Raw genomic sequence first — 15,202 nt, forward strand, 5'->3', positions numbered from 1 at the left:
ACCGTACATACTTATTAGCATAATTTATTTATCATATATTGATATCTTTTACTAAGATATGGTAGGATTTATTTAATATTCATATATATATATATATATATATATATATATATATATATATATATATATATATATATATAATTTGTTTTAAAGTATAGAAGATTGTGCATAATAAAGGTTTATTAGTAATTTTTCTTGGAAATAATAATTGTCATTATTATGGTGAGAGAATGTTGTATTAATAAATTTGAAGTGAAATATTAGTAATAGTTTTCGAAATAGTGGGAAAAGGGCAATTACATAAAATCACACTTAGCATTAACTATTACTAATAATTTATTACATCAACTTTTATATTTATTTACAAAAATGCCACCGTGTGGCTGGCCACATTATGGCCACGTAGCATTTCCCTTTTTTATAATATCCTAGAAATTGGAGATCTAAACATTACTTATATGATGAATAGCATGATAGTTTATTTTTAAAAAAAAAACTCAAAAATTGGCACATTTAAAATTGTGCAGATATTTTTAAAATAAGATGAGTTCTGAATATAACAATATCCAACTAATTCAATGTAAATGCAACACAAATGGTATGCATTAAAATCATGATCACTTCGTCAACAAAACAAAAAATTCTGAAAATGTAATTTTTGCAAAGTCACACATACCGACACTAAAGTCCAATTCAATCAACACATTATACATCCACCATTAATGCTTATACCAAACCAAACCTCATAAACACCAGCAACTAGAGAAACATTCTTACAATATTAGTCACGTATTTTTCATTTTTCTTAAATACTATAATTAGATTCCTCAGAAAATTAGAAACAAAAACAACCAACAAACTCTTCCGAAACCGAAAAAACTAAAAAAAATTAGCAGATAATAACTCCTCTGCAGATTCTGCTTTTGTTTTCCTAATTAATCTCACCTCAATGCTACTGAAAATTCGAGCTAGGTGTGTAAATCGCAAGATCCGGCCAATCTCCGCCGCCGCCGCCCTGCAAATTCAAGAATTCATCACCATCACCATCACCATCACCATCACCATCACCGCCTCCGGAAACGTCCAAACCCGGATTCGCATCTGGGCCCGGACCCGTTTCATCGAAATGGGCTGGCCCATTAGGGTCCAGAAAACCGTCGAAGTGGTCCACACCTGAGCCCAGCAAGGAGCTGAAGCCCAAGGTATCAAACTGCCCAGTGAAATTCTCTCCTCTCAGCGGCAATGTGTCGAACACCTCGCCGGCCTTGTCCTGATCGCTGCTCTTTCCGTCTTTGGGCGGAGGCGGGGGTGCGGCTACGGCGGGGCGTTTGGAGGTGGTTTCGGAGGTGGTTTGGGAGGAGCTTCGCTTGGAGGTTTTGCGGGAGCCGCCGCCGACGGGGATGTTCCGCAAGGTGCCGCCTTTGGTCCAGTAGCGCTTGCAGCTGCGGCAGAAATGGCGAGGCTGGGAGAGATTGTAGTTGTTGTAGTAGCAGAATTTGGTGTTGGGGGAGTCGCAGCGAGGGCATTTCAGCTGCTCCTGCTCCGGGAATTGAGGCTGCTGCGATTGCGCCTGAACCTGTGAGTACGGATTTTGCATTTTTTTTGTTGTTGAAAAAGATTCGATTTTTGGAGGGGAATTGAAGATCTGCGATGAGGGTTTGGAGAATTGGGGGTGAAAAAATTGAAATATTGAGGCAGTGTTCCGGTGTTATGGTGGTGGTGATGTGAAAGATCTGTGGGAGTCCGCGTGAGAGAGACGATCCGACATCATGATATATACATACACGATGCATACAAGAGAGAGAGAGAATTGAATTGATAATCACTAGTCACTACAGAAGTCTCTCAAAGTTGGAATTTTTGGGTGAGGTTTGACGTGACATGACTACTCAAGGAGTAGTTTATTAATTAGAGGGGAGGTTTATTTCTTAATCACTCATTAGAATAGTATTAAGATTCTCTGCTGTGGAATGTGGTGTAGCAGCATAAATTCTGTTGATTGATTATTTTTGGCCTGGTTTTTCTTCTTTCTTTATGGCTCTTGAAAATGATATGTAGGCAATAAAATTAAAAAACATTTGTTTTTTTAACAGTTAAGTGATAAAGAATAAAGTAAAAAGAAGCAAAAATATTTATATGATGTTATTATCATTTTGGGCAAGTGATTTAGGAAAATGATTTTTAAAAAGTTAGGCGGCGAGAGAATAAAGTAGAAAAGATACAAGAGAATAAAGTAGAAAAGATAAATAATAAAGTAAGATAAAGAAGAAAAAACTCATTTTGAATGAGACGTCACAAAAAGATATACAATAGGAATTAGTTATGGTAAGAATTCTTTGAGACTGATGTATAGATAAGAATGGGAAATGACAAAAATATTCTCAGATTTTTTTGAAGTTTAAGAATAATGTCATTTTTTATTTATGTGTTAAAATAGTATTCCTCCGTCCCAATTTGCTTGAGTCATATTTGATTTTGAGTTGTCCCAAGTTACTTGAGTCATTTCTTTTTTTTTACTAAAAACAAAATATCTAATCTTACCTACTTTATTCTTTCTTTTACTTTATTCTCTAGTCTATTTTATTTAAGTCATTCAACAAAACTTTCTTAAATCTTAATAAACTTATTATTCATTTCAAAATATAATTAATCATAAATTTTTTTTGAAACTTTCTTAAATCTTAATGAACTTATTATTCATTTCAAAATATAATTAATCATCATTTTTCTTACGAAACTATTAAGTACTGACCAAAACATAATTTCTAATACTAGAAGCTATCACGCTTAATTAATAAATAGGTCCAAAAATCTTTTCCAAATAAATGCATGAGATCAATATTAGCGTTAAATTTAGTAACAAAATGTGAATTAAATAAATTAATGATATGTGAGACATACTTACAATATATAGTTAAAGTGAAAAGAGACAACTAATTGCAATGCACTAAAACGATAAAACTGAGACATGTATTAATAGACATAAGGAATAAAAGTTTATAAAATGATAAGAAACAAATTACTCTTGATCATGCAATCTTGAGGCTTTTAGCAAAAATCGTGCACTATGGAGAACTTTACAATTATAGTACTCTCTCATTTCAAAGTTAAGTGAATCATATTTTATTTTTTGGAGTATTATCTCAAATTAGTTAGAGTCAATTTACTTTATAATTAAAAACTAAATATTTAATCAATCATATTTTATATTCTCTCTTATTTTAACTTTTTATTTTATTTTATATTATAGTATTTATTTAATCCATCAAACATAACTTTCTTAATATTCGCGCAAAAAGAAATGGTCCAACAGATCAAATAGAGAAAAAACATAATTCTCCAAAATAGTTTTACACACCAAAACACTCATTGTTATATACCTGGAGTACAACATAGAAGCACCTTCAAAATCAAAATGTATTTCACAACCACATTACATTTTTATTTCTTATTTTACTAATTCTTTATTATTTTATGTAATTTGAAATTATATTTTATAACTAAATTTATATGCAATTTTATTAAAATTAAAATTACCTATTAAAAAGCCGGAAGTTATATAATTAAAAGCTGGATATTACATAATTAAAAGCAAAATATGATATGATATGGTGGATCATTATTCATCTGAGGTGTCCTATTTAAAATTTATTAATCATATATGATGTAATAGTAGCACACGTCGCAATAATTAGAAATGATCTTTCAAGAAAAATATCTAAATCGGGGGACGCAAGATGATGCAACACATCATAAATCATATTACATGCGTACGTAAAAACAATTGTTTAAATAATAGCTTGATATTAAATTATAAACATTAGGTAGTGTTCGAATTAGTGGAACTATCAAACCAAACAATTTAGGATTATTTAAATCTAAGGTGACCAATGGCATAATCTTTTAATATGGCGTGAGTGTCAAGAAGAGACAAGAGGTCAATTGCAATTCTTATTATGTCAAAAGGTGATCTTTTAATCACAACCAACCTTAATAATCTTTTAAATATATGTAACTAGTGTTCCATAATAATTTAGACGAGGTACTTTTTCCCTTTAATAATCCCAATATTCTCCTTAAAGTGTAAACACTAAACAACCATATTACCTTACTAATTAAAGATGTATAAAAAATTATATATTGTAAAATTTCAAATTATCAGCTATAAACCTACGTTAAAAAGAAAGATATTGTATAAACCCTCTGTTCCGTTGAAGATGACTCACTTTCATTCTGTTTATTCCAACAAAAATGAGTTATTATTAAAATTATAAACATCTTTTATCTCTATTTTATTCTCTCTCTACTTAACATACAAATTAAAACTGCATAAAATCTCGTGTCGCCTAAAGAAGATGTCATCTTCCTTGGGACAGAGGAAGTAGTTTATTTTGTGTTGTACATAGTAATACTTAATCGAAAAATTTTATCAATAGCAGTTACTCCCTCCGTCCGCGAATATGAGTCATAGTTCATTTTTACAATAAATGGTAATAGGGTCCCACACTCCACCAACTCATATCACTCACATTCCACTGACTTTTTTCCACCAATTTTTTTTAACATTTATTAAAACTCGTACTGCCAATAATGAAACTTTTAATGACGAACAAAGGGAGTATAACATTGTTACAATGATATTCTCGACTTTCACTCTTCTTTCAATATCGATGCTACTTCTAGCGACAGTCACGATAGCTATATCTAGTTCCATTTCAGGCTCCGAATCCGAGCCAAGCTGGTAACCGATCAAGCAAGCCGTCAAAATATAGTGGCATCATGCCATGTTGAATCTTGACCGTCCATTTGTGCGCAAGCAAATGAATTGGTGCCGTTGATCTTCGTGGACTTTCTTATTGGGCCCAAACCCAATAAGAATTCATAATAGTGCGGTCTGACTATTTTTATACAAATACAGCCGTACAATAATAATTATTGCCTTTTTTCTTTTTCAATGTTTTTTGTAATTACGTGAAACAATACACAAGCCAATACGCCAAAACTATTTTAATGTATTGACATATTATTGGATGTAAAGAGTCACCATCTCAAGATATTTTAAGTAACATATTTATTCTTTTGGTTTATTAGGTTATTTTTATATTAGTTGTGTGCAATTATAAAATGAATCTTATCCATGTGATAATGGTTGTCTTGCTCTTTCAAACGATCGAAACGTTGAGTTGGCTAGTATTTTTTTATTAATTTACAAGAAATTTTGTGGTGCAATTTGATTAATTTGGCGGCACCAAATTAATGTGAAATATCTACATCGTTTCCCCACCACAATATATTGGATTCATATCCAATTAACAAATACGTACCACATAATGTTAGGTACCAAAGCACTGCCACTAAAAGGTTAATAATGCTATTAAGTATCAAATACAAACAAAAGAGTTAATCACAAAGTAATGTCTATACGTATAACGAACCCTTTTTAACAAAAGGGTAAAACAAATTTCATACGTTAAGTAAAAATACATCTTAGTTTATGCATTAAAATCACACCGGCTAGAAAAATAATTTATTTTTAGAATTCATGTTGAAGTTTGGTAGGGCAAACTTTAGGAGGATGGGCGGAAGACGCAGCACTCACGCTGCCCTTAGATCCGGAATGGAGGGCAGAGCGGCGAGGGGTGGTCGCAGCACCTGGTGGCTAAAGGGGCGCAGCTGATGGGCGGTGATGATGTAATCAGATCAACCACAATCTAATTAATATATATATGAGCAAGATATACGAGTTACTCGGCTGTTTGGTAAATAAATAAGGTCTATGTTAGGCCATCAAAGCTCATCTCAACTCGAAGCGGATTAGTTCAAAATGGTGGATGATTTAACAGTCCAAAAAAGTGAGATAACATATCCTTATCTTAAAGTCCATTTTAATTCATTATCTTGTGCTAATTTAACATGTCTACCAAACATGCACTAAGATACTAACTACCCTTTAGATTTTAGTCCATATCATACATTGACAATTTTCGATATTCAACGAGTCGACAAGATTGAATAAGTATACATAAATTTGTTTGACTAAATGAACGACTTAATTTTGTCATCAGTCGCTAGTGTCTCAACTTATTTTATAGTACTACCATTTTACCAACTTTATATTCATAACTAAGAAACTATCAGAATTCTCAGTTTTTATGTAATTCGAGTTTAATTGAAATGTCATTGATGATATAAGTTTGCCTAGACATAACTTATAAAAATTAGAATTATGTGAATGAAATGACACACAATATGAATAAGATTGTACTTATATACTGTAGACTTTATTTACTAGTAGAAGAATATTAATGTTAAATACCACAAATATAAAATGGTTCTTCTGAAAAAAAAATGTGAATAAATTTAAAAGCATTCTTTTAAAGGACTGAGGAAGTAATGAAAGGCGTTGGCGTTGAAGTTGAATAAACTAAAATGAAATCATTGAATAAAATACTGCACCAAACCCCAAACCCCAAACCCTAAACTTAATTATTCTACTAGATATATATAATATCAAGTGAAATGTTGCAAAAGACTTGGCAAATACAGTATGATGAAAGAAAAGCGAATGTTCACATTATAAGTTGTAAAGTAACATGAAATCTATTATAACAAAGATTTACTTCATTATGAACCCACCTCAATTACATCTATAATTTTGTTTGTATTTGAAAAGCATATATGAGTAAGAAAAGGTGTGAATACCAAGCTACAATATTTGACCAATGAACCTAAATACCTAATCACTCTTCTAGCAATCCAAAAATCTGAATAAACATAAAAATGGTAATCAAAGTAGACGGTGGATTTGACTATTCCTAATGAATTTACCCTTTTGATAGGATATATATACTCCTACATATACTAATATTCAGTTTTTTCATACGGTTTCATTCACACAAATTAATCTTTTTTGGGTAACCTAATTAGGTAAGCCCCATTCTCCACTATATCACTTTCTCTTTCCTGCCTTACTAATTTTTACTAATTTTGCATTAAACTCGTGTTGCCCACTATTAAGACTAGTAGACGGAGGAAGTATAATTTATGCATGCTGAGAAAAAACAAAAAAATGTTCCAAAAGTGAGTATAAACAGTATGCCATATAAAAGAATATAGCTTAGTCACAACCCATTTAACTCCTACATCTTGGCAGCCTTCATATCATAACATTTTTAGAAAAAGCATCCATTCATTTGAAGATGAGAGAGTGTCACTAAACTACAAACCACACAAATAAGCTTACACAAATACTAAATCCAACAATCCATGAACAAATAACAATATTAAGTTGCAATGCAATACACTTCTCATGATCATCATCACACACAGTAGCTATTCGTAATTCGCATTAAAAAACGCGATTGCTAGGTTTCGAAAGCATGGAAGTACCTTGCCTTTAAACTATAGTTGAAATTGAAACATTTTACAAATTAATATAAGCTATAAGATTCAATACTTTTACAAGCGAAAATATCCAGCAAAATATTCTATAGTTGAAGAAAAGGGCTAAAACCATCCTATGATAAATCGATGTGAAAAGTATTAAGCTACCCATGGAAGTTAATAAAACTTAATGGCCTGCAAGTTAGCAGCATCAAGATTTTCAGAGTGAGAAGAAACTACATTTACCTTAGAACTAGAGACAATATATTGCATCTTTAGTTTCCGTTTTGTAGGAGTACTACAACCACATTCCTTCCCCGTTAGCTACCTGGCACAAATAGCAACAGAAACACATCCATCCGTTTGGCGTGAGAGGGTAAAGAAAAAATAAAACAAATATGGTGGGCGACGCAGCAGAGGGTGAAGATGGAGAACATAGATACGTTGCTCTGCTGCTTGCAAAATACACCACTTCCATTTCTGGCACCCGACATTCTCATTCGTGGTAAAAGTTTTATGAAGCACTTCTAGCTAAAATTGGTGCGGCCACATGTTGCTGAAAGAAGTGTTTCTCCACTAGCAACCCAAAAATGTTTACCCACCACCAATTTCAGACTTCTTATGCATAGTACATGTACAGGCTATTTGCGGCGGCACAAGCAATCGAGTTTTCTGATGGGTGCCAGGCTAGGTGGAGCAGCTTAGTAGTGAAATCAAATGAGTTCCCATTGGCATCAGGTCCTGGACTTTCAGCACCTGCAACATATTTAATAGCTAGCATTCTTGAGTTGGGAAACCAAAAAATTAAGCGAATGCGGGTAAATAAGAGACAAGAAAATGTCATACCTCGCCTCACGACACGGCTGATGCTACTGGTCAGAGATCTGGAAGGCCGAGCAGGGGTTTGGATCTGCCTTCTGAAAGGCCATTGAGCATGTTTAGTAATAAGCGAGGTTTCTTCAACAGAAATAAAGACTGCACAGTCAAGAGATTAGATTTTGCCTCATTGGGTTTTTGCTTGCTTCTAGAGTAGTTGCCTCAGTGCTTCCCGGAGCACAGCCAAATATACGAAATAGATTGCTGACAGTTTTCATTCTTCGGTTAGAGAGAGAGCCAATAACAACTATGATGGAAGTAAAGAAAGTCAGGACAGACCTGTATGAACCAGTAGCCACTCGAAGACCATCACCACTCAGGCAGCATTCGAATTTATCAAAGATGGAATCGTTTTCGTACAAGTCACAGAGCTGGGCTTTGTCAAAGTACAATTTAATCAACTCAGAATACTCGTATGAATATTTCAGGAAAAACAGTTTGAAGTAGTTCACCTTTGGTCTTAAATACTCATGAACCTGGAAAGTTGCCACTGGACCAGAATCCATATTAACATCCCATAACTGCAACCAAATCATATTGATCAGCAAAAGATCAATTGTGAACTACCTGAAATTTTGATGCATTACAACAGCTATGTATCTCAGCATCAAGAATGCAGACACATGAACTTCCATAGGCATGTTCATGAAATTGTGAAAGAACATTAGTTAAGCAAAGTATGAGTTCATGCAAGTCCATCCAGATTAAACTTAAGAAACAAAACCTAGCAACTAACATCTAACCATTCACTCTAGTTTAACCTGGAGCAAAATTTCAATCATAACATTAAACATAATTAACTATAGCACTATCAAGAACATATGATGCATAAAACATTCACCACAGCATCCTTAATTGATCTGCATTAAGCAAGTCAAAACAAAAATCATTAAGCATTCTGACTAGTTTAAGCATTTGCAGCAAACAACAATATACCAAAGGCAGAACCTTAAGGGACATGTAGTCACGACTCAGTAAATATCTGCCATCCCTCGCAAACTTAACATCTGAAATTGAAGCAATAATTTCAGTGAAAAATGATCTTGAGCCCGGTGCCTCCTGCTCCTCAAATCTGTTGTGAATGAAAATCATTATCTCATCCATTAGAAGTGAAAAGGAGTATTACAATGGAGCTAAAATAGTTTTCTGGAAACAATGAAGAACTAGAAGCCTCATATCTATGCAACATTTTATACATTGTCTTTCAGAATAAATAAAACGAATGCTTATCTAAGAACTTACATTTTAGAATGTGAGTCGCACAGTGCAGATTGTCGCAAATCAATAAGACGAATCGATCCTTTTGAACTACTATATGCTAAAGTGTTGCAGTGAGTAGGATGAAATTCTGCTGATGTTATTACCTCTGCAGTGAGTAACAAAAAGGAACCAACCAAAGCATTTAGTGATATGCATTAATGCAACCGCCGAAAGGTGGTGGACTATAATAAAGCTGAAGTGGAAACATATTGGGCAATGGAGAACTGGAGATAATGAGGGTGTTGGAAGAAAAGATCATCATTGAAAAATATTGTACACTTGTACTTAACCGGCAATTGGCTGTTCATGGTTCAAACCGGAACCGACTATTTCTAATTCTTTCACAGGCCGATTACGGTTCACTAATGAACGGCAATTGTTAGTCGGGGATTTCCTTGTAGGAAAGAGGGCTTTCCTTGAAAAATAGAAAAGAGTTATATATTTATATTCTTATTTCCGTTCTCAATCCTATTTAGTTTATTTACAATGGCCAAGGTGCAATATGTTCTTTTGTAGACATCATATCTAGAGCAATTTCGTCACCCGCCTTCAACTCCATATCAAATAGTTCGATGAATGTGGACTCCTCAGGCTAAACACTGACGAATTGGAGAAGGTGGTCAAGATTATCAACAACAGCAAGGGCCAGCTTTGTGCAAACAAAGATCGCACAGTACGCTTGCAGGCAATGTTATGAATGCCGTATGGCGGGTTACAGCAGTTGACCAAAAACTGCCAAGGTTATGGCAGATGGCATTGTGGGTTATGGTGGCCGATAAATAAATAAATAAAAGATAGGAAAGTGCAAGAAGTGAAAACTCAGTATTAGCCCTTTTCCAATCTGCTCTATCTTGAACTGAATTATAAAAATCAACCATTGACTAAAGAATCGGACTGGGAACCACATGGATTCCATTGGATATAAATGAGGTGAAAATGAAATGCCTCACTCTCACACCAACTCACCCACCCCTTCTGCCCCCAAAAAAGATATGAATAAAGAAATAAAGAAAAAGAACAAAATAGAGATAATGCCTAACCAGTCAGATCCTCCATATTTGTTGGTTTCACATCAACTATATTGAAACTTTGATTGCTTATTTCCAAGTTCCAAAGATTTATTCGGAGATCATCAGCTGATATAAATGTTTCACCATCACTGCGAAGAATTGCAAGTACAAAAAAATGGTAAATGTTAATAACATAAAGAACCAGAGAAAAATGAATATACAACGTATCCACAGAGCCAAATAAATGTTCAGCATCTTAGAAGTTCAGGTGACAGAATAAATGTGTAATCATGTGGCAAATTAATGGCCTTAAATAGTGCACTTTAGTCAGATATAACAAATTTCAAAATCAGAAGTGCATTAGTTGCATTTACTAACTATAAGTATCAGAAAAAATAAAGAAGATGAAATTAACCAGTCACAGATATATTGTTACATTACCAGATAATATAAATTACAGACTATTTTCACCATCCCCGTCAAATAAGCCTCCTGCCAGCAGGTGGTTCACATTTTCCATGGGGAAATAAGACGCATCATTTCTTTTCATATTATTCTGGAGCTGAGTTTAAGAATTTTCTCAAAGCTTCTATGGTACCAATTTTCTAGAGTACTGATATCTCATAGAAAAAGGCATATCTATCTCTCTCAGTTATATTTCTAACTTCTTTCCACAAAATAGTTCTAACTATTCTACTTCTAGGTCGAGCACGCCAAATAACATGTACAGGAAAACTGTGATCATTATCAGATTTCTAGAAAGTGACTTCAACAGAGAATGTATGGTTACTACTTACTAGCAAGAAGGAAAAGAGGTCTCTAACCTGTTATTTGAGATAGAATTGATATGGTAATCATGTGCATGAGCATATACTCTCCTGCATCTTGCATCAAGACTGGTCTCACTACTTGTGACCTACAATTTTCAGGAAAAAGATTCAGGAGTGCTACTATGACTAAAGTCCACCCTTGAAATGATTTTATCAATAAGGCCAAACAATCAGCAGTGATCCGATTTAAAAAGGTCGTTATAAAATGATTCCTAAGCATACTGTAACACCAGATCAAGCACATATAAAGGAGACAGGATCGTATATATACTAAATGGGAACCAACTGACATGTGACATGACTCATTTTCTAACAAAATTACAAAAATGTTAAACACAACAAATCAAAAAGTAAAAATTTCAATGGAATCCTTAACACCGCTGGTAAAACTCTAGATGAGTTAAGTACAACTACCAGTGGTAATCGTAGAGAGGGGAGTCCCCCAGGAGGAAAGGACAAATCCTTGCTCAAAGGATTGTAAGAACGATCTGAATAGTCTCCATTAGCAAAAAACTGTTTGGAATTAGAAGATTTGCTAGAACTTGCAATACCACCGTTTCCAGCAGCTTTACCCGAGTCAACTTTTATTTCAGAAATTTTCTTCACCTTCTTCTCTTGGACCTGTTAAGATAGGACAAGGAAATTTAAATTATCCAGCAAACATAAATTACTAATGAGTAATCTCTGTATCAGAACAAGAATTCTCCAGGCTTAGATACAACCAATTCAACAAAGATATGGTACTAGCATGATAGAAGAAAATTGAGAAGTCCCAGGGTAGGGGGGGGGGAAATCATTAATATTTAAACACCAAGATTATTGTTCAAGGTATTGTATCTTCTGTTATATCCAATTCCCGTAGAAAGATATCCAAATCTTCTATCTTTTTTCCATTTTCCCCAAAGTTATAATAACCAATTTAGACACCACACTACACTACACCAAGAAAAGTCTAGCAAAAGATCAAACCAATCTCTATGTATATAAGAAACTAAGTGAACAAAAGGCTACATTAAATATTGACAAAAATTGTTATTATAAGAAAAGAAATGAATTCAAGGACTCACGGACCTTCCAATACTTAATGGTTTTGTCATTAGTTGACAGGAGAAAGACGGCACCATTGGCTGTCTGGCACCATCTGATCTTGTTGATTTTCTCCTCAATCTCCAAACTCTTGAGATAGTCAAACTGAAGAAAAAGGATATGCATGCATAAGTTATAACAATTAAATGAAGAAGTCCTTTTACCCCTTTCCCTTTCAGCAAAAAGTCCAAATAAAAAAAGGAAGCAGGAAATAGATGCTTATTTGCTACCTATGCATTTAAAAAAAATCTCCCAATACAATTACGAGTTGAGGACCCATAATTTGAAAAGGAAACTATTTGTAATTGAATGAGTAGGATTTAAAGCAAAACAATAGAAGAAGTGTCATAAAACTAAAATAAATACCTCAGGTTCGTGACTCTGAAATTCAGTTTTGTAACGAAACTCCGGGTGTCGTGAGACTTGGTCCATCCTCTCTAAATCTCTTTGATTTCCACCGTGCTGAAAATAAGATTTTTGAAAGAAAAAAAATTATGTAGAGAATGCAGCATATCAACATAAAGAATACTGCAAAGAGCAGTCTCACCTCTTTTGCATCGGTCCTTTCAAATAAAACCACCCTTCCACCACGATCACCAGTAGCCAGATGGTTGCCATTTTTATCAAACTCAATGACAGAGATGATATCCACTGCAACAAATAACAATTAGATGTTTAAGACAGCCATCGGATAGAGGCAAGGCACAAGAATAGAAAAGCACATATCCAAACACTGTACGTGATTAGTGATTTACTAGTAAATTCATTTTTCATGATACAGATAAGTATTAGTCATATTTGTATCTCTTGATAATGTGGCACATACCCATAAAAGAATACAATCTGGAAATAATTGGGGAAAGTTTAAGGAGCTGGTCGACATATTGGCATATTTATGAACCGAATAAGCTCTCTAGAAGACTTTCAATCAGTATGCTGGCAATTTTATCACAATAAATCCTCTTAAGCCAGGACGACTCATGTTTTAAATCTTAGATAACTAATCTGCTTTGGCTGATCTGAGTTCTGACAAGACAAAGTTATCATTCAGCCAACTTATTCTCTAGCGCTTTCCTCCATGTCAACCTGCTCCTCACAAACCAGATTACTAGTCTAGTCAAGCATCATCCAATGTGTATGTTGCATGTTTCCAAATATACAAGAACCTAACTCCAAACCAGTCAATAAAATGAAATACCCAACAAATAGAGATAAAGTTCTCTTTTACTTGGGAACAACTTTATACTAGGCATTTTTCTTTTGGTATTTGGCCTAACTTAATATGCAACCACTATAATTTGGTAACTGCCAGTGCATGCCATGTGTATAAGCATACTTAAATTATCCACCGAGGTCAGCACTAGCACTTTTGCCCTAAAACTGGATCCTTTTCAACTCACAGAATATTATGGATATATTCCTTGACTGCAATTAATGGCTTAAAGCTACACATAATCAATAAAAGAATGACTAATGAAAAGGACTCAACTCAAGTCCAATATTTTGGAATCAAGTTAGTCGACCAAACACCACTAGAACAGTTAGCAACGCATATTCAACCCCGAGGCCCAGAAGAACATTGTCGGGATGTAACTAAACAAAATCATGTCTCGCTTCAATGCCCCATAAAAATTGATACTTGCAATTTAGGCCAATGAGTTGGATCTTCAGCGGAGCTTCCATTTAACAAACAGACATTAAAAAATTGCAACAATCTCGAGTTTTAAACCCAAAGCATAGAAATTTCTTCAAAAAAAATCAAGTGCATGTAGTAAGAAAAGACACAAGCATACTAACACTGAACTCAATTCACCTCACTTAAACACTAATTCTTATTGAATAATTAATTATCACACTGGCACACAGATCAATTACTCAAACCCAAGCCATTACCAATATCTCCTGCTGAATCAAGTAACTAAACGACCAAAGACAGATCAAATTCACATAAACCAAAACCCTAAGCACAAGATCCGACCTCAAAGCAAATAAATTGCTCATCAAATTATCAGTTTTTACCTTCCTGTACTTCTTCGCCGGCCGCTCGCTCGCCAAAGACCTGAGAAAATTTCCATTCCAGCGGCGTAGGTGGACCGGCCGCAGCTGATGCCACCTCTCTACCGTCACCACCGTGCATTCTTCCCCGCCCGCAATCGGCAAAAATCAGAACGCAATCAACAAAATCAAGATAATACACAATAGCTGAAATGTTTTCTCCTTCCGATTTTCACTTCATTGAGAAATCACAGAACCCGATTTAGAGCTCAATGATTGAGGAAGATCGGAGGGGCAACAGCGGAAAATTGGATTCAGATTCGGCCATTTTTCAGAGTATGATTATACGAAGCATCGATTAGTACAATAAAAATGGAGGATTCAGATTTCCTCTTTCTCTCTCTAGATGTATAGATACTCCATTCATTGTATGTGTACGTATAAATTTGGTTACCAATTGTCTTTTCAATTTAGATTGAATCACTCCTCCGACGGTGAATACAAGTCACGTTTTTTTTTCTGAATTTTCAGTTCATAATTATTATAATTTGTAAAAAGGTTCCATTAATATGTCATTTAAAAGTAATATATACAAATTAGACTCGTATTCCATTAATTTTCTCTACCAACCTTTTCTTTAGCATTTCCTAAAACTCGTACTTGAAAGAAATGAAACTCCTATTCGCAGACGGAAGGATTACAAATTTAGAATCTTGGATCAAAATTTCATTGTGGTACATATACTATACTACCTTATTAATG

General features: G+C 34.2%; 2 protein-coding genes across 5 annotated transcripts; both read right to left on the bottom strand.

Annotated features, from left to right (window-relative positions):
• Positions 1–682: 682 nt before the first annotated feature.
• Positions 683–2,011, bottom strand: LOC121780635 (dof zinc finger protein DOF1.7-like). The gene has a single exon (XM_042178251.1). The coding sequence runs from the start codon at positions 1,595–1,597 to the stop codon at positions 953–955; it is 645 nt and encodes a 214-aa protein (XP_042034185.1). The 5' UTR covers positions 1,598–2,011; the 3' UTR covers positions 683–952.
• A 5,354-nt stretch (positions 2,012–7,365) lies between these two features.
• LOC121782628 (serine/threonine protein phosphatase 2A 55 kDa regulatory subunit B beta isoform-like) lies at positions 7,366–14,877 on the bottom strand. Of its 4 annotated transcripts, none has more exons than XM_042180553.1 (14): positions 14,465–14,877; positions 12,993–13,096; positions 12,812–12,907; positions 12,431–12,550; positions 11,771–11,980; positions 11,354–11,445; positions 10,560–10,678; positions 9,502–9,625; positions 9,196–9,331; positions 8,712–8,780; positions 8,539–8,630; positions 8,386–8,463; positions 8,230–8,300; positions 7,366–8,139 (listed from the first exon to the last, which is right to left on the bottom strand). In XM_042180553.1, the coding sequence occupies exons 1-14, from the start codon at positions 14,580–14,582 to the stop codon at positions 8,003–8,005; spliced, it is 1,566 nt and encodes a 521-aa protein (XP_042036487.1). In that variant the 5' UTR covers positions 14,583–14,877; the 3' UTR covers positions 7,366–8,002. The 4 variants fall into 4 exon arrangements, with proteins under 4 accessions (XP_042036487.1, XP_042036490.1, XP_042036488.1 ...); XM_042180556.1 differs by having other exon boundaries at positions 9,208–9,331; positions 11,774–11,980; positions 14,465–14,876; XM_042180554.1 differs by having other exon boundaries at positions 11,774–11,980; positions 14,465–14,876.
• Positions 14,878–15,202: the final 325 nt, after the last annotated feature.

This window comes from Salvia splendens, chromosome 20 (genome assembly GCF_004379255.2).
Source record: "Salvia splendens isolate huo1 chromosome 20, SspV2, whole genome shotgun sequence".
In the NCBI taxonomy this organism is placed as follows: domain Eukaryota; kingdom Viridiplantae; phylum Streptophyta; class Magnoliopsida; order Lamiales; family Lamiaceae; genus Salvia; species Salvia splendens.